This window comes from Petromyzon marinus, chromosome 51 (assembly GCF_048934315.1).
Source record: "Petromyzon marinus isolate PM22_M1 ecotype Great Lakes invasive population chromosome 51, UKy_Petmar_22M1.pri1.0, whole genome shotgun sequence".
NCBI lineage: Eukaryota > Metazoa > Chordata > Hyperoartia > Petromyzontiformes > Petromyzontidae > Petromyzon > Petromyzon marinus.
In genome coordinates this window covers 414,061-432,735 of record NC_133717.1, presented here as the reverse complement: position 1 = coordinate 432,735, position 18,675 = coordinate 414,061, and the positions used below count along the sequence as shown (strand labels likewise).

The window sequence follows — 18,675 nt, the reverse complement described above, 5'->3', positions numbered from 1 at the left end:
TTCCTGTCAGACAGGAAGTCTGTGATCCATTTACAGGTGGTGTATGGCACGTTCAGCTGGAAGAGCTTGTCCTGAAGCAGGGCAGGGATGATGGTGTTGAAGGCAGAGCTGAAGTCCACAAACAGGATCCTGGCGTAGGATGCTGGGGCGTCCAGATGCTGTAGGGTGGAGTGGAGGGCCATGTTAACTGCATCGTCCACAGACCTGTTGGCTCTGTAGGCAAACTGAAGCGGGTCCAGGAGAGGGTCTGTGATGGCTTTGAGGTGTGCCAGGACCAGGCGCTCAAAAGACTTCATTACCACAGATGTAAGGGCGACCGGTCTGTAATCATTTAGTCCTGTTGGCCTTAGCTTTTTGGGCACAGGGATGATGGTGGAGGACTTGAGACAGGCTGGTACATGGCATGTCTCCAGGGAGGTGTTAAAGATGTTGGTGAACACCGGAGACAGCTGGTCAGCACAGTGCCTGAGGGTGGCTGGAGAGACAGAGTCCGGCCCGGCTGCTTTGCGTGGATTCTGCCTCTTGAAAAGTCTATTAACTTCTCCCTCCTGAAAGGAGATAGTCGTCTCTGTAGTATTGGTGGGGGATGGGGCCTCTTGGGTTGGAAGGGGTGGTTCAGGACAGTCCAATTGTCTTTCAAATCTACAGTAGAACTCGTTCAGGTCGTTGGCTAGGCGGGAGTCGTTAGTGGTGTGGTGGGCTCTGGGTTTGTAGTTGGTGATCTGCCTGAGCCCTCTCCAGACAGAAGCAGCGTCGTTTGTAGAGAACTGGTGTTTTAGTCTCTCTGAGTACAGTCGTTTAGCCTCTCTCACCGCTTTGCTAAACCTGTTCTTCGACTCCTTGAATCTGTCTCTATCTCCACTCCTAAACGCTTCCTCCTTCTCCAACCTCAACCTTCTGAGCTTTGCTGAGAACCAGGGCTTATTGTTGTTAAAGTTCACCCTGGTACGTGTTGGGATACAGCAGTCCTCACAGAAGCTGATGTAGGACGTCACAGCCTCTGTGAGTTCATCCAGACTATTGGTAGCAGTCGTGAACATATCCCAGTCAGTACAGTCTAAGCACGCCCGCAAATCTTCCACAGCCTCACTGGTCCACTGTTTAGATGTCCTCACAGCAGGTTTACAGAGTTTTAGTTTCTGCCTGTATGCAGGAATCAGGTGGACCATGGCATGGTCAGAGTGTCCTAGTGCTGCTCGGGGGACGGCGTGGTAGGCTCTACTGACTGTAGTGTAACAGTGATCCAGAGTGTTCCCTTCTCTGGTTGGGCATTTAATGAATTGTATGTATTTGGGGAGTTCGTGGCTGAGATTACCTTTGTTAAAGTCGCCAAGTACGATAACCAACGAATCTGGATTTGCTCGCTCCACACTCAGAATCTGATCGGCGAGCATGCGTTGGGCCTCTTTAACCTGAGGACAAGGCGGCAAATAAACTCCGACCAAAATGAGCGACGCGAACTCGCGAGGCGAGTAAAACGGTTTACAGGTTATAAAAATTGATTCAAGGAGTGGAGAACAATGTTGCAGAATCACTGTGACATCTACACACCAGCCACTGTTAATGTAAAAACAAATACCACCGCCTTTCGTCTTGCCGGAGAGTGCTATGTCACGATCCGATCTTACAAGATGGAATCCTGCTAGTTGTAGCGAAGTGTCCGGAATCAAATCACACAGCCATGTTTCCGTGAAGCACAATGCAGAAGCTGAAAGAAAGTCTTTGTTTTTTACCATCAGTAGCTGAAGTTCATCCATTTTGTTGCACAGTGAACGTACGTTGGAGAGGAAAAAGCTCGGAAGCACTGTTCGGATCCCGCGTCTGCGTAGCCGTACTAGAGCCCCCGACCGTTTACCCCTTGGGCGGCGTTTCGTCGCTTGAGCAAAGCCTAGCGCGGCATTGACTAGAATGCCTACTAATTCTGCCGCTGGAAGCAGAAAAGTAGGAATTAAATCCACAGGAGTTGTTTCCCTGATATTTAAAAGTTCGTCTCTTGTTAGAGAACTCCGAAAATCTTGGCAAAACACTGAATTGACAGACAAAACAAGACAAAACAGGGCGCACCGACCGGCTGAGGCTACCATCATCAGCGCCATCTTCGCACCAGCACGGGTGTGCTGAACAGCAGGCCTCTCTCACCAGCACTGGTGTGATGAACAGCAGGACTCTCTCACCAGCACTGGTGTGTTGAACAGTAGGCCCCTCTCACCAGCATGGGAGTGGTGAACAGCAGGCCCCTCTCACCAACACAGGTGTGATGAACAGTAGGCCTCTCTCACCAGCATGGGAGTGAACAGCAGGCCCCTCTCACCAACACGGGGGTGATGAACAGCACGCCCCTCACACCAGCACGGGTGTGATGAATAGTAGGCCTCTCTCACCAGCACGGGTGTGATGAACAGCAGGCCCCTCTCACCAGCACGGGTGTGTTGAACAGCAGGCCCCTCTCACCAGCACGGGTGTGTTGAACAGCAGGCCCCTCTCACCAGCACGGGTGTGTTGAACAGCAGGCCCCTCTCACCAGCACGGGTGTGCTGAACAGTAGGCCCCTCAACACGGGTGTGCTGAACAGCAGGCCCCTCTCACCAGCACGGGTCTGTTGAACAGCAGGCCCCTCTCACCAGCACGGGTGTGCTGAACAGTAGGCCCCTCAACACGGGTGTGTTGAACAGCAGGCCCCTCTCACCAGCACGGGTCTGTTGAACAGCAGGCCCCTCTCACCAGCACGGGTGTGCTGAACAGTAGGCCCCTCAACACGGGTGTGCTGAACAGCAGGCCTCTCTCACCAACACGGGTGTGCTGAACAGTAGGCCCCTCAACAGCAGGCCCCTCTCACCAGCACGGGTGTGCTGAACAGCAGGCCCCTCAACACGGGTGTGCTGAACAGCAGGCCTCTCTCACCAGCACCGGTGTGCTGAACAGCAGGCCCCTCTCACCAACACGGATGTGATGAACAGCAGGCCCCTCTCACCAGCACGGGTGTGCTGAACAGCAGGCCCCTCAACACGTGTGAGCTGAACAGCAGGCCTCTCTCACCAGCACGGGTGTGCTGAACAGCAGGCCCCTCTCACCAGCACGGGTGTGCTGAAAAGCAGGCCCCTCTCACCAGCACGGGTGTGTTGAACAGCAGGCCTCTCTCACCAGCACGGGTGTGCTGAAAAGCAGGCCCCTCTCACCAGCACGGGTGTGTTGAACAGCAGGCCTCTCTCACCAGCAAGGGTGTGCTGAAAAGCAGGCCCCTCTCACCAGCACGGGTGTGTTGAACAGCAGGCCCCTCAACACGGGTGTACTGAACAGCAGGCCTCTCTCACCAGCACGGGTGTGATGAACAGCAGGCCCCAAAACAGCAGGCCTCTCTCACCAGCACGGGTGTGATGAAAAGCAGGCCTCTCTCACCAGCACGAGTGTGTTGAACAGCAAGCCCCTCTCAAGACAAAACAAGACAAAACTGGACAAAACAGGGCGCACCAACCGGCCGAGGCTGCCATCATCGGCGCCATCTCCCATTAACACTGTTGTGCGCATATGCGGGGGCGATACTCTTATGCGACGGAAGCTCATTTCATGCTAATATCTCTCCCTAATCTCTCCCTAATCTCCCCCATTAACACAACTGATGTGCTTGCGTGCGGGGATGGAATTCCTTTCCAGCTCAGACCCCGCCTGCTTGCCCTTCGCCACATATATAACGTCTTGTTGTAACAGCTCTCTCGCTGTGTTTCTTCCTGGTTCAGCAGTTCCACTGCTGGATTATTTTTTCCGCCTGAGGACGACCGCTTGTGTTGCGATTGAAACGTCATGATATATTATTTTTTTATTTTATTTTTCTACCTACGTGACTTTACTGAAAGAACCAAAGAGTATGGATTCCTGCAGTCACGAAAGCTTCAAATCAAGATTGAACCAAGATAACTGTTCATTAAATATAGGAATGACATGTTAAAAGGAAAAAAGGCAATGAACTACTGAACGGCTCATAAATGGACGTCACTGATTGGCTGAGGACATGGTGCAGCCCACTTACGAGCACTCGGATTGGCCGAAATTTTGTTGTTGTTTCCCTTCTACGTAACTTTACCGAAAGAACCAAGAATATGTTACCGTTAGTCAACAATGTTAACGTGACTCGAAACCATGGATCTTATGGGAAGCGAAACGTTAACCGCAAAAAACGTTAACTAATGTCACCCTTAATCAAGGAATTACTGTCCCGGTTACATTGTGTGTGCTTTGGTTTATGTGAATAAACCGGAGAACCCGGAGGAAACCCATACAGGATAAGGGTGGAGAGAGAGAATATACGAACTCCACACACGGAGAGGTGCCCAAGTTGGGAATGGAACCCCCCACCCAGGTGTTTGCTGTGAGGAACAGACAAGTGTGGTACTACTAGTTTATACACTGCCGCCCAAAAGTAGTTCCAATTGCCAACGCTTAAATTTATACTTGGGATATTCACTTTGTATATACAGAAGGTGTCGGTAGGTGGAAGCTATCTCTAACTGTGCAGATGCAGTCTTTGCGAGTTTAAATGGATTAATAACCGTCTACTGAAGTATTTTGCATCCGAGTAGAATGTCCATTTCCTATGTCACATGTGTTCCAGTGACCATTGGGTATATATGCACATGGGTACATGTTATGTATGTACCATGTCTTATTTATTTTATTTTGGTAGCCTTTACAGTGCAGTATATCAGCTTTGAATGCTGTATTTATAATGTGTACGAGCAACAACTTGATATTTTCTCTGTTTTTTAAGCACAGTAACATGAAAGTTAAATATTAACCAAGAGTTCACATGGCGCACATTTAGAGCCCCCGCATTTTTCATGAAGATGCTGATAAGATATGTTGGTTACTGCGGCATTGTTGTGACAATGTGCTTCCAGGATGAAGGGGACGGACAGAAGGTCGAGGTGGTTGAATACCTCTCCAGAATGCTGTGTGGACAAACTGTGAGCATGACACTGAAGGTACTTGGAAGGAAAATGAGCAGCCTTCACGGTGACATCCATGTGCCTGTACACGCAAACAGATCAGGAGAATTGTCCTCAACATGATTCATCACGATGGACATGGCCTCTTTGCAGCCAACTGCATTGCCCAGGTTGCAGCATTGGCTTTGTTTACAATCAGCAACGACTCCGATAACTTGGGCGCAAGTGCACTAGACAAAGATCCCCCGTGTAGCCTTAACAGATTGTTGGGGCAAGTGCTGTTAACGACTATCTATGAAGGCTGGCATGGCACACAAGGGGGTGGGTTGCCAGCACAATGCCCGGCCACCTTTGTCTCCCTAGCGGCGATGTTTTACACACCGCACCAGGTACTTATGAGTATCGGTTCAGATAATCGTCACTGGTGTTGGTCGCAAGTGGGAAGTGAACTCGGGTCACCGGGTTTGTAGCGCAGCTCGCTAATCACGACACTACCACACAAGTGCACACTCACACAGTGCATTGATTTGTCTGTGATGGCCGATCTTTTTTTATTTATCCGGGGTTTCCCACCAGTGAAGAAGTGTGTTCAGGTGGTGAAGGCAACACCTGTAAAACCTCAACTGCTGCTTAGGGTCCATACTTCATGAACTTCATGGAAAGCGAGGCCTATTCTCCTAGTCTCAGCCTGCCCTTGCCCTATAATTCCACACCCGTTTGCGGCAAACCACCGGCTGGGATTAAAACCAGCTCGGTGAAGACCCCAATTAAGTAATGTATTATTTTTGTTTGCAAGAGGGACCTGGAAAAAAACATTGTGCACGTTGCAAACTATTTTGATGAATAGCAACAGAATGTTTTAAGAGTTTCCGCCACAGGTACGCGAATGAGAAACCATTGATAAAGAGATACACAACCACACTGTACACATTTACATCGTAAATAGCTTGGTTCACCTTTAAATACATAGTGGACTGCCACGTTTTTTATTACATTGTTTTTAAATTATCAGTAATTTTTTGGCGACTATTCTGATGTAATTAATTAAAACGAGCCATACTGTCACCAACAAAATGTGGAATATTTTTTGTTTTAAATCTGCTGACAACTTTGAGTCCGGTAACAAATGTCAAGTGTGTGTGCCGTGTGTGCGTTTGTGTTGTGCGTACGTGCGCGTTTGTGCCGTGCGTGCATGTGCGTTTGTGCCGTGTGTGCGTGCTTGCGCGGTTTTGCCGTGTGTGCGTGCACGTTTGTGCCGTGCGTGCTCGCGTTTGTGCCGAGCGTGCGCGCGTTTGTGCCGTGCGTGCGCGCGTTTGTGCCGTGCGTGCGCGCGTTTGTACCGTGCGTGCGCGCGTTTGTGCCTTGCGTGCGCGTTTGTGCCATGCCGTGCGTGCCGTGCATACATGTATGCCATGCCGTGCCATGCTGTGCGCGCACTTGTGCCGTGCGCTCGCGTTTGTGCCATGCGCGCGCGTTTGTGCTGTGCGTGCGCGTTTGTGCTGTGCGTGCGCGTTTGTGCCATGCCGTGCGCTCGCATTTGTGCTGTGCGTGTGCGTTTGTGTCATGCCGTGCGTGCGCGTTTGTGCCATGCCGTGCGTGCGCGTTTGTGCCATGCGTGCGTTTGTACCGTGTATATGCGTGCGCGTTTGTGCCGTGCGTGCGCATTTGTGCCGTGCGTTTGTGCCGTGTGTGTGCATGCGTTTGTGTCATGTGCTTGAAGGTGCCCTACAATGAAGCGTCACTGCCCCTCCAAGTGGACATCTACACAGAGCAGCAGGGCTCTCTGGAGGCTCTTTTGGTGTCGGCTGAGCCTCTCGGCAGGGAGCAGTGCAGCCCACAGGTCTACACAGCAGCACCACCAACAACAACAACACTCTGTCAGGGCTTGGGACTACAGTAGTTTACTGATTTACATAGTCCGTGAGCCCAGACCGGATTTTTCACTTGTTGGTACCACCTGTGGTGGCATCACTTTAGTGGTTCGTGCAACTCAACTCCATGTGGGTAGGTTGCTTCATATTCGTTCCATAATTGTGTTCAACGCTTTGGGTTAGGGTCCATTAAATATCTCTTGAAGAGTTGGGGTATGAAATCGTAAAGTAATAACGAGATCTTAAATGTATATTACCTGACATTCCCAGGGGCAAGGGCCCGTGGAAGGCGAGAGAAAGCCAACGAGCACTGAAGGCCGGATCCAAGTGAGAGAATTGTCACGCTTTTTTGAGAGCGTGGCGGTTCACGCTCTTCAAGCGGAGGACTCAGGAGAGGGGAAGGGTGCAGCTCTGGGCGCTCTTGGCGAATGGAGGGAGGAGGAAGATGATGATGTGGCAGCTACGGAGGGGTTTGGGGGGAACGGTGACCAAGATGAGCAGGAGGAAGATGTCATGTGGGATGAGCCCCTGGTATGTTTTTACAAATGATTAAAACAACTTATTTTCGTTATTTTTGTTAAGTTCATGCACTATTTGAACAATAATATATTCACATTAATATTGTTGTTGGTTTTAAGGGAGTCAAAATATTTTAATTGCATTCTGCGAGTAATTTTTTTTATGGGCTCACTTTTCATACGTTAAAGGATATGGCCCAGTAATTTTGATTACTTATTTGTCGTATATGCATGCTCACTTTTTGGGGCGTGGGTTTTTTGCTTTACGTATGTGTACTGGCTCATGGTCAACTGAGCGCAAACTTATAGCGAAAAAGAATAAACACATTTGTCAATAACACTGGCAATGCATATTCAGTATCGCCAAATAATTTGTGTATCTTTATAACACAGGGGGCTAGGGAAACATGTGTCTGATAACCTTCATGCATTTCTTGCTGGAGGATAGATGGTTAGAATGCAGCTTTGCACCACTTTACCCCTTTTCACTGGAAAATCCAAGCTAGTCAGCACGAGGCCATTACGGTATGCTTTGTTTTTCCACTGGTTAAATACTGAGCTGAGCCAGAACCAAACAATGCTACGCCATCTGAATCTGGCTCGTGACCAAGGCAGGCCAGGTGCTGGGCTAATGATAGTGAAAATGCATGACATCACACCTAGAGTGTTTATAAATGCGTATAGCTTTATGTGTAACAGCAATATTCTCTTGCTCTGACACTTAACATTTTTTGACTGTGAAGTTCGAGAAGCTTTCTAAAACTGTACCAGTGGAATTTTTCGATTTAAAGCTTTGGTGACTGCAAGGATTCATCTTCTTGATTCTTTCGGTAAAGTCACGTAGAATGAGAATAAAGTAATAAAACAATAAGACAATGAAATTCTCACGACGTTTCGGCCACAACACAAGTAGCCTTCTTCAGGTGAAGGAACAGAACTGTCGGGACGACAGCGCTTGAATGAACGCTGCTAAGATTTGCAGCGTCTTTTAAGCTAGGTGGGAGAAGTAAAGCGCCTTGACAAAGGAGTTTACATATCAAACAGGATAATTTAGCATTGAAATAGCTGTGATAAAGTGGATCAGCAGGATGTTAAAGTCAGAAATTAGCATGTAACTGGGAGATTAGCATGATGTTAATGTGAGGGATTAGCATGTGACTGGTCACGGAAATAGCTATGTTAAAGTCAAAGTTTACATATCAACAGAGGCATTTAGTATATGGACGCTAAAGGACTGCTACTACCCAACTATCATACAATAAACCAATGTGAAAAAAACTAAGTATAAACTACGTCAATATAATAAATGTACTCAATTTATTCTTCAATAAGTTGAGCTATTAACATAAACTAATTGGGTATACACTACACTATATATTGAATACCATATAGTAAACTAATAAAAAATTCAATATAAACTACACCAATCTTATCAATGAACTCTATATACTCTCCAATCAGCTGAGCTAACAAAAAGTCGTTATACATTACAATGCCATATGGCGAAAAAATGGGTGGCGGTTTTTTCTTTTCAACGTTCGCACCACGGACAGCGACGAGCTTTGTTCAGACGGACGAGTCCAGCTATGCTTGGAATGGAGGAGGGGGGAGAAACAGCCACGATGCGCTGTTATACTCCATGTTATAAACCATACCATTAACCGTGGTGTGAGAGGTATTAAGAGGCAATGCCAGCGAAAGAGCTGCGGTCTGAAGGTCACCGTTAAATACAATTAATTAAGAACCGAAATGGTTAAAACATCTTTCCAATGGTGACTAAGCCAGAATCCATCTTCTCGGTTGACATTGTCTCTGTGCTTGTATATGTGGATGGCCTCGTGAACGAATCTTTCATGGTAGCCGGTTGGCTTGCAAAGAACCTCCGTCTTGGAGAAGTCAATGTCATGTGAGCCCACTGAATTATAACAGTGATCTGCCACGGCAGAGGAGTTCGTCCTACCGTGTTTCAAGTCTGCTTTATGTTCGCGGATGCGGTCCGAGATATGTCGTTTGGTTTCTCCAATGTAGCTGCTACCACAGAGGCACTTTAGTTTGTAAACGCCCGGGTACTGTATGTCTGGAACATCATCTTTTACAGATGGAACCAGATCACGGATTTTATGTACTGTTGAATCGGACCTGGATCTTGTGTTTGTTCAAGATTTTGGAGATCTTTTTTGTGGCCTCCGCAATGTAGGGTAAGGTGATGGTTTTGAATAGTTCCTCAAGGGGATCCTTCTTCATGACTGGAGTGATGGCGTTGCAGATTGTGTAGTCGGAGTAACCATTAGCCTTGAGAGCTTGGTGTACGTGTTTGAGTTCACTGGCAATGTGATCCTGGTCGGAAATGCATTGGGCTCTATGGTATAGAGTCTTGATGACAGAGTTCTTCTGGGATGGATGGTGGTGGGAATCCGGTTTTAAGTAAGCATCCGTATGGGTCGCTTTCCTGTAGACCGAGTGGCTCATTGAACCATCAGGTCTCCTTTTAATTAAGACATTCAAAAAGGGTAGCTTGCCTTCTTTTTTGACCTCCATGGTAAATCTGATGGCTGGGTGTATGGAGTTTATGTGGTCGAGGAATTAGTCTAGAGCAGGTAAGCCATGTGGCCAGATAACAAAGGTGTCATCTACATACCTCTTTCATAAGGTCGGGCGTAGAGTGGCAGTCTGGATGGCGTCAGTTTCATATTTTTCGATTAACACGTTGGCTACAACTGGAGATAGGGGGGAGCCCATAGGGGTGCCATCAGTCTGTTTGTAGAAAGTTCCATTCCAGGTGAAGTATGTGTTAAGCAATGTCTCACAAGGGGGGGTACCTCCATATGTAGTCCTTGATGAACCAGGTCTTCAATGATTGCGATGGTGTCAGGTATCGGAACATCACATCAAAACTGACAAGCAGGTCGTCTGGGGACAGGGAAATGCCCTTGATTGTCGATACCAGGTGAGTAGAATTTAGTACCGCAGAGGTGGTTTTTCCAGTGAAAGGTCGCAGTATATCAGCCAGAAAACGCGCCAGTTTGTAGGTGGGGGAGTTCATAGTGGAGACGATGGGACGAAGGGGTGTATCTTCTTTGTGTATCTTTGGAAGGCCATATAATCTTGGTGGTCTGGCAGCAGAGGGTTTCAACGAGAACTGTTTGGTCTCATCAATTAATGCTGTTGAATCAGAGATGATTTTGTTCGTTTTGGTTACCAGGTTGTTGGTGGGCTCTCTTCTTATTTTTGTATAGCTGCCATCGTTGAGTAGTTCTTGAATTTTGTTATATTCTATTTTGTCCATGATGACAGTGGCATTGCCCTTGTCGGCTGAGAGGATGACAATGTCATCTCTCTTTTTTAATTGAGGTAATTCAAAACGCTCATCTTTGCTGATGTTTCTAGGTGGCATTTTAGCGTTTTTGAGGGTTGCAGCGATTTCAGATCTTGCTACGTCTGCAGCGGACCGCATCCGCGAACATAAAGCAGACTTGAAACACGGTAGAACGAACTCCTCTGCCGTGGCAGATCACTGTTATAATTCAGTGGGCTCACATGACATGGACTTCTCCAAGACGGAGGTTCTTTGCAAGCCAACCGGCTACCATGAGAGATTCATTCATGAGGCCATCCACATATACAAGCACAGAGAAAATTTCAACCGAGAAGATGGATTCTGGCTTAGTAACCATTGGAAATATGTTTTAACCATTTCGGTTCTTAATTAATTGTATTTTATGGTGACCTTCAGACCGCAGCTCTTTCGCTGGCATTGCCTCAATACCTCTCACACAACGGTTAATGGTATGGTTTATAACATGGAGTATAACAGCGCATCGTGGCTGTTTCTCCCCCCTCCTCCATTCCAAGCATAGCTGGACTCGTCCGTCTGAACAAAGCTCGTCGCTGTCCGTGGTGCGAACGTTGAAAAGAAAAAACCGCCACCCATTTTTTCGCCATATGGCATTGTAATGTATAATGACGTATTGTTAGTAGCTCAGCTGATTGGAGAGTATATAGAGTTTATTGATAACATTGATGTAGTTTATATTTTAGTTTTTTTATTAGTTTATATGGTATTCATTACATAGTGTAGTGTATACCCAGTTACTTTATGTTAATAGCTCAACTTATTGAAGAATATATTGAGTACATTTATTATATTGATGTAGTTTATACTTAGTTTCTTCACATCGGTTTATTGTATGATAGTTGGGTAGTTGCAGTCCTTTAGCGTCCATATACTAAATGCCTCTGTTGATATGTAAACTTTGACTTTAACATAGCTATTTCCGTGACCAGTCACATGCTAATCCCTCACATTAACATCATGCTAATCTCCCAGTTACATGCTAATTTCTGACTTTAACACCCTGCTGATCCATCACTTTAACACAGTTATTTCAATGCTAAATTCTCCTGTTTGATATGTAAACTCCTTTGTCAAGGCGCGCTTTACTTCTCTCACCTAGCTTAAAAGACGCTGAGAATCTTAGCAGCGTTCATTGAAGTGCTGTTGTCCCGACAGTTCTGTTCCTTCACCTGAAGAAGGATAGTTGTGTTGTGGCCGAAACGTCGTGAGAATTTTGTTGTCTTATTCTGTTTATTGTTTTATTCTCATTCTACGTGACTTTACCGAAAGAACCAAGAAGATGTACCAGTGGCACTTTCGTCTGTTACATATTGTTGTATATGTGGGTGTGTGAAAATTGATGAAAAATAATTAAAATTAAATGAAATTCGAAATTTGCATAATTAATCCGAAAAATTATGCTAATTCGTGTAATTATGCGTGTAACTATGCTAATTAGAGAGGTAATCGTATTAATTTATACGAGTGGGTGTGGTTGTGTTAATGATAGCCTTTATGATAATCAGGCCCCGCCTCGTTGACGAGGTGGGGTTATCAATCAGGATAACGCAATCAATCGTGTGCAGCTACGCTAGTGTCAATTTGGCCTCGTTGTCTAACTTCGTATTATTGATCAGCATAATACAATGATTCTCGCTTTAACACTCCCCGAGTGTTCATATTTTAGGTCCCATGTTCATATCGTTCGCTTTAGTTTAATGAGTGTGGATTGGTGTGTTTATAGTTTAGGTTCCCGAGTTCCTATCTCGTCGCAGGATACAGATCTTATGCAAAAATTTCAGGAAATAATCACACGACCACTTCTGTATTAATAAATTTATTTTCTAATTAAACCTTAACTATAATATGTATGTGAACTCTCAATCTCGGAACTTCAACACGGTATCCACACGGTATCAAGACAGTATCATCAACGACTGTACGATTTCACTTTGATAACACATGGACCCCGCATAAAGCGATTGCTGTTAGTGAGAGAGAGAGTCAGGACATGCAAATGCTATGCTACACAAAAGCTTATGCATTATAATATGAACGATCATTATGCTTGAAATGGTCAGCACATTATCACAGGCGATTGATTAACATGCAACGGTTATCTCACGGGAGATTAATTAATTAATTCGTGAATAAGATTGTATGATCAGAAAATCGGTTTAGCACGATTCCTCCCCGGGAGCGTAGCTCCGTGGCGAAGGTGCCAAGGGTTAATTCGTATTGATGAATCGGTTGGTAACTTATGCGATTAGAAGTACCGTCCAAAACAAAATATTAAAGAGGGAAATTATGAATATAATTATAAATGATGGACTGTTATCACACGATCGATGCTTCCACAGCCAGATGGTTCACGGACTTGAGTGTTCGCTTCTGGTTAAGGACCTGTGTATGTTTGAGTGATATGAATTGTTTTGAATAGTCAGTGTTTGGAATTAATTCTTTGCGTTGCCATACGCTGAAGTTGGCATCGCTTGTAGGAGAAGTAGCCTCGCTCCCTTTAGAGCGGTGAGGTGTGTGGGAGTGCATCATACGTATCGCCGCCCTCCTCCACGCAGCAGCCAGCCTCTGTCCACGGGGGAGAGTTGCTTGATCGCTCTCAGTTCTGCTCAGTGGACACCTCTCTCCACTGCTGGATGAGCTGCGCGATCACGCTCGTGCTGGTTCGCTGACAGCAATTTCTCTCCGCTGTTGGATGAGCTGCATCGGCACGCTCCCTCTCTCTGGGTGGAGAACTCGAACGTGCTCGTTGCTGGTTTGCTGAAAGCAGGTTTTTCTCCACTGCTGGATGACTCAAGTCGCACGTGCTCTTGCTCTGGTTTGCAGAAGCTCTTGCTTGGTGCGTCGGTCGCTCTGCAGCTGGACTCAATGTAGAATAATCTTTCAGCAATACTCTGTCTTTCAGCTCTTGGAAATCACACTAGGTGACGCCTCACTACCCTGCGAGTCTTGCCAACGTCAGTGGGTAGCGACGGGGCCACTTTGGCTTCTGCTCGCCGCCCCCTGCTCTGCAGCTCGCCGACTGGCGACCTGTGGCTCTCGTTGCCGATTTGAACTGCTCCTGAGCTGACCCACTGGTCGAACTCTCTCCCGTGTCGAACCGCCCCGAGTTCCGACCCCCCTGGTCGAACTCCCCGAGTTCCGACCTCCGAGTCAAACTGTCTCCCGAGAGTCGACCCACTGGTCGAACTCTGGTGAGCCGACCCCCTCCGGTCGAACTCTTCGCGTTGCTCCTCCGAGTCGAACTGTCTCCCGAGAGTCGACCCCCCGGTCGAACTCTGGTGAGCCGACCCCCCCCGGTCGAACTCTGGTGAGCCGACCCCCTCCTGTCGAACTGTTCCGAGTTGCTCCTCCGAGTCGAACTGTCTCCCGAGAGTCGACCCCCTGGTCGAACTCTGGTGAGCCGACCCCCCCCCCCCCCGGTCGAACTCTGGTGAACCGACCCACTCCTGTCGAACTGTCTCCCGAGAGTCGACCCCCCGGTCGAACTCTGGTGAGCCGACCCCCCCCCCCCAGTCGAACTGAGGTTTCAATGCTCAGGATCCTCTTTTTATGCCCAAAAATCCCTTCACTCGGATCCTGCCCACAAGGCGGGGTTTCTTTCGATTTTTGCTGTGTCAGGATTTGTCCGTATGTATCTGTGTCCGTGTGTGTCCGTACGTGTGTCAGTGTGTGTCCTTGTGTGGATCACCCACGGTATATTCCGTTGTCATACTCCTACCATAAAACCCACAAGTAAAACAATCAAATGTTATAAATTGTCTCGAAGGCGCCTCTCTGTCTGAGTGCACAACCTGGAGGGAGGGGCGATATTCCCTCCGACTTTCACCGACGCACAAAGAAATGGTTAAAAAGTTTTAAGTTAACATTTCATTTCATCAGAGTTCCACAGTTATGATTCTGTATTAATCCAAGGTCTGAGTCAGCTTCTCGTTGTGGTGTTTGACTCGTGTTTCCCCAAGCATATACACACTCCTACCCCGCGCTGCAGGGATACAAAGACGGCCAGGATTTCCCTTTCTCTCCGACCCTGGGTTTAACATCGCCCTTTGCTTACGTTGCAGTTTTGCTGTGCGCTTGCATTTCTTTTCCTCTCTACTCTTACTTTAACCCTGCTTATTATTTGCGTATGGGTGGAGGCTAGAGCATTTATGTTGACTTAGGAAAACCTGATTGTTACAGGCTTCGGGTCAAGTCGTATAGAAATTATTAAAATACGGAAATACATTTCATATTAAATTAATAGACGGGTGATGGTTACATTGACGTAGCTTGTGGCAGGGTTCAATTGAAGTGGGTGTGAAGATCAATAACTTTAGCCTACCCTGTCGTTAAATTCCGACTTTAAGTTACTTTAATAGTAATGCAGAACCAATTAGCTTTTTTGACTTAACTAGATCTAGGCTAACGCAACCTCCCAGTGACCCTGGCTTTGTGTTTACGTCAGCTCCTTGCAATCCACTGCGCTCTGCTCTCTATCTGCTCCCTCTGACCCTGGGAGGGCTCTGAACATCAAAATCGTGTTAGTGGGTCAAGGTAAATATGACCTCCACATACCATGCTGAGGCCTGGTTTGGTGTTTTTATTCATTATTAAAATTAAAAGAAACAATAGAAATATGTATCTATATGTATTGAAAAATTACTTGTTAATATTAAGATGGAAAGGGGGGCATATACAACAATATACAGTAGATGGCTGGAGCATGCCACTAAGAGATTAAGCCTTTCCATCTGTCTCACCAAAACAAAGCACCTGCCTTGGTATTTTATGTCCATCAAATACTCGACCCCCTCATTTCTCCATCTTGAGTCATGGCGCAATTGGGGAAGGAGTGGAGAGTTTCTCTACCTGGACAGTTTGGGGGCCAACTTCCGCTTTCCTGTTCCCGGTGAGTGGGCGGGGCGTGACATCCACCCCCTCCACTCCCCCCTCCTCCTCGTCGGCCACCTCTCGCCGGGCCCCCGCCGATCAGGTGATCGCCCCCCCCCCCCGCGCCAGTGCCCTCTCTGAGGGACATGGCTGATTGGCTAGCTCACCACCCCCCGGGGCTATCCCGCACACGCCCACGTACACCATCACACAAGCGAACGCGGAGGCGTGCACGCGCACGCCCCTGCAGGAGCGTATTTGCGCTAAAGAAAACGGGATGGCGGCGGTATTAATATGCGCACGCCCCTCCGGGTGATTAAGCCCTAATCTGCTAGCACACAAAGGTTAATGCTAAAGGGCTGTATGAATACACGTGCATGCCTTAATGCTATTGCCGCTGTGTAAACACGCCGGCGAGCTGGTTTATTGCACCCCGCCCTAATTACTCATGCGGCACACGCGCGTAAACGCGCTCAAATTACCAACACCGCGCCGATGCTGCAGCCCCGCGCTCACTCTCTCGCACACACAGTCTCCCCGCGCAGACGCACGACATACAAATCACTGAGGTGTTCTACCCACACACACAAATCACACTGCACCGATACTCTTAACTAAAGTTTATTAACGGCGCAAATACACACTACTTGTATGTGGAATATTTTGCGAGGAGAGCCTAGCCTAACTCTGCCTATGAACCCCGTCACACAAACGTCCTACCACGTACCTCGAAGCTGGAGTCACGGCATCCCACGGACGCTGAGAGAGTCGGAGGGAGGAGGACGAGGGAAGACTTGACCTATCACTGTCTCGCAGCAGCACTCGCTGGCATCACACGGAGGCTGTGAGCGGCTCGAAGAGGCAGGATGGCAGGGAGAGGGTCTTGATCGCCCGGAGGTTGAAGCCAAGAGAGCGAAGTCGTCCCCTGGCTCTTTTTATGCTCTAAACTTCAAAGGCTCAGGGTGACGTCGTACCGCGCAGCCAATCGGGCGCTTACCTGTGCTGCCACTCCTTTATTTTCTTCTCCCATGGGGGAGTGCTGCTACTCCGCCCACCCATTGTTCTCCCGTGCCCAGTAGTTCTAGTCTACGGGTCTGCTCTTTTTTCCTAATATTCCACCCTCAGCCTCTCCCAATGTCGAGAATAACTTATTACGGTTGGCCCAGTGAACCTTTCCTTCTGCGCCCATACAATTTTAAGCCAATTTAGGGGCACCGCAATGTAACCTGTCCTGTGAGGGTCGGCCAATCTCCTGGCACCAGGAAACCGTGGGACTCTCCCTCTAGGGGCCCTTCAGATTAAAACCCGATGTGCCAGGCATTCCCCTGCCAGGACACTACGTGGGTGCGCTGCGTGCGGGTGTGTGTTTAGTGCGGGGGCTGGGAGGAAATCGCAGCACTTGCGGAGTTGCTCCGCGTTCGTGGCACCACAATAGTGTGCTTATGACCAACTCCAGTTTGGCAGCTGTTCCATTTTGAATCAGTCAAGTGGCATCTTTTTATTGGCTGTGTAATGCTTTGTGGAAGTTACCTGGCCTACTGTTGCATGACAAGCTCTGGGTCTTCTCCGCCACAGCTATTTGCCCTCCCTTCTCTACGCTTGCAAAACGTGGACCCCTTTAAAAGGACAGCTAGAAATATTCAGGTTGACCTCCCTACCAGCCATCCTGGATTTAACCAGACCGGATTGTGTGAGGAGCTCAGATTCTTGAAAGATTTGGACACAGTCCTATAATCTGTGCGCTCTGGCAGGCAAAGCTATGTTGGCTCGGTCATGTCGCCCACATTCCCTGTTTGACCGGAAAGAGGGGCAAAACAGGTGCGCCATGTGCTAGACAAGAGATGGACTGATGTTGGTCGAGGAGTTTGTAGCAGTATCCAGATCAGCCTTTGGGGAGGCTCGTGAAGGACGCTACTGTGGCAGTCGCCCTCCAACAACAATAGAGGGCAGAGAAGCGATGCTTACAATGAGCGGAGCAGCATAAATGCAACAAATTGGAAAAGTGGGGAACAGGTGATGCATCTGCCAGTCATCTAAGGCAACCCATAACAGCTGGCTCTTTCCCATGACTTCCTGCTGGTGAGCCTTTGACTCTTCACTTGGCCTAAAAATGCATCTAGCCCTGGCGCAAGGGCTGTGGTGATGTCATCACCACTTGGTGGTGAATGGCGACTGCTGTGTGTGAGTGTGTACTATGTGAGATACTTACATTTGTGTGTGATAGTGCACACTGTATGCATGAGCATATCTCTACGTATGTGACTCCCCATGCCATGTGAGGAGCGGGAGTGTATCGGTTAGCGTGTGCCGCACTACGAACCCTGCCACCCGAGTTTTCCGCTCATGGCCAAGGCCAGTGACAATTACCTGAACCAGTCCTGGGCCTCCCCTAGGTCGACTCAGCCTCAAATGAATACGTGATGCGGTGTGTAAAAACATCGCCACTGGGGAGATGAAGGCAGTTGGATGTGGTGCTGACCACCAACCCCCTCCATGTGCCATGCTAGACATAATAGGTGATCGCTAACAGCACTTGCCCTCACATTTGGTTAAGGCTATATGGGGGATCTTTGTCTTTTTTTGCCCCATGCCATAAACGCACGCTGGCAGCTGCAGTGGGAAAACAAACCTGGTACCTTCTGAGCTGTGCCCAGCTGGATTGGCACGGCTTGAATGTGTAGTGAGTCCAACTGAGTCGCAGACGATGTCTTAGGGAGCAACACATTTTATTAAACTATTAACACAACATACCCTCAGGTAGTGACCACCCAACTAACCACGCTACAGCGGAACTAGTAACGGTTCTGCTATCCCGGTCCGGGCCACAAGCTGAGTCCCGGACCGTGTGGCTGGAGGCTTCTTCAAGCTTGACATGGATCTCCTGCCTCTCCAACAGTAAGAACCCCGAGCCCCTCACAGGGGCGCGCCCCCCCTTATATCGGGCCGGCCTGGGGCTGGCTCTGCCTCTCACCCCGCCCACCGTTTCGATCTCTCTTGCCCTTGCCCGAAGGCTCTCGAGAGTTCTTCCTGGACCATGTGACCACCCATTGGCCCCCTCCACCGGTGGCCCCCCTCCAGTATCATCCGGTCACATGTCCCCAGGTCAACCAGAGTATCATGCC

At 48.3% G+C, this 18,675-nt stretch overlaps 1 protein-coding gene across 7 annotated transcripts in view; it reads left to right on the top strand.

Moving 5' to 3' along the window:
• Positions 1 to 18,675, top strand: part of LOC116953304 (uncharacterized) — a 167,677-nt gene that overhangs the window by 121,889 nt on the left and 27,113 nt on the right. For 5 of the 7 annotated variants that reach the window (XM_076074888.1, XM_076074891.1, XM_076074890.1 and 2 more), the window contains 3 exons: positions 4,893 to 4,976; positions 6,661 to 6,780; positions 7,082 to 7,687. In XM_076074888.1, the coding sequence (XP_075931003.1) occupies positions 4,893 to 4,976; positions 6,661 to 6,780; positions 7,082 to 7,360 (483 nt within the window). In that variant the 3' untranslated portion in view covers positions 7,361 to 7,687. Of the gene's footprint in view, positions 1 to 4,892; positions 4,977 to 6,660; positions 6,781 to 7,081; positions 7,688 to 18,675 lie in introns of those variants that run through there. The other 2 variants (XM_076074889.1, XM_076074893.1) reach the window with 2 other exon arrangements.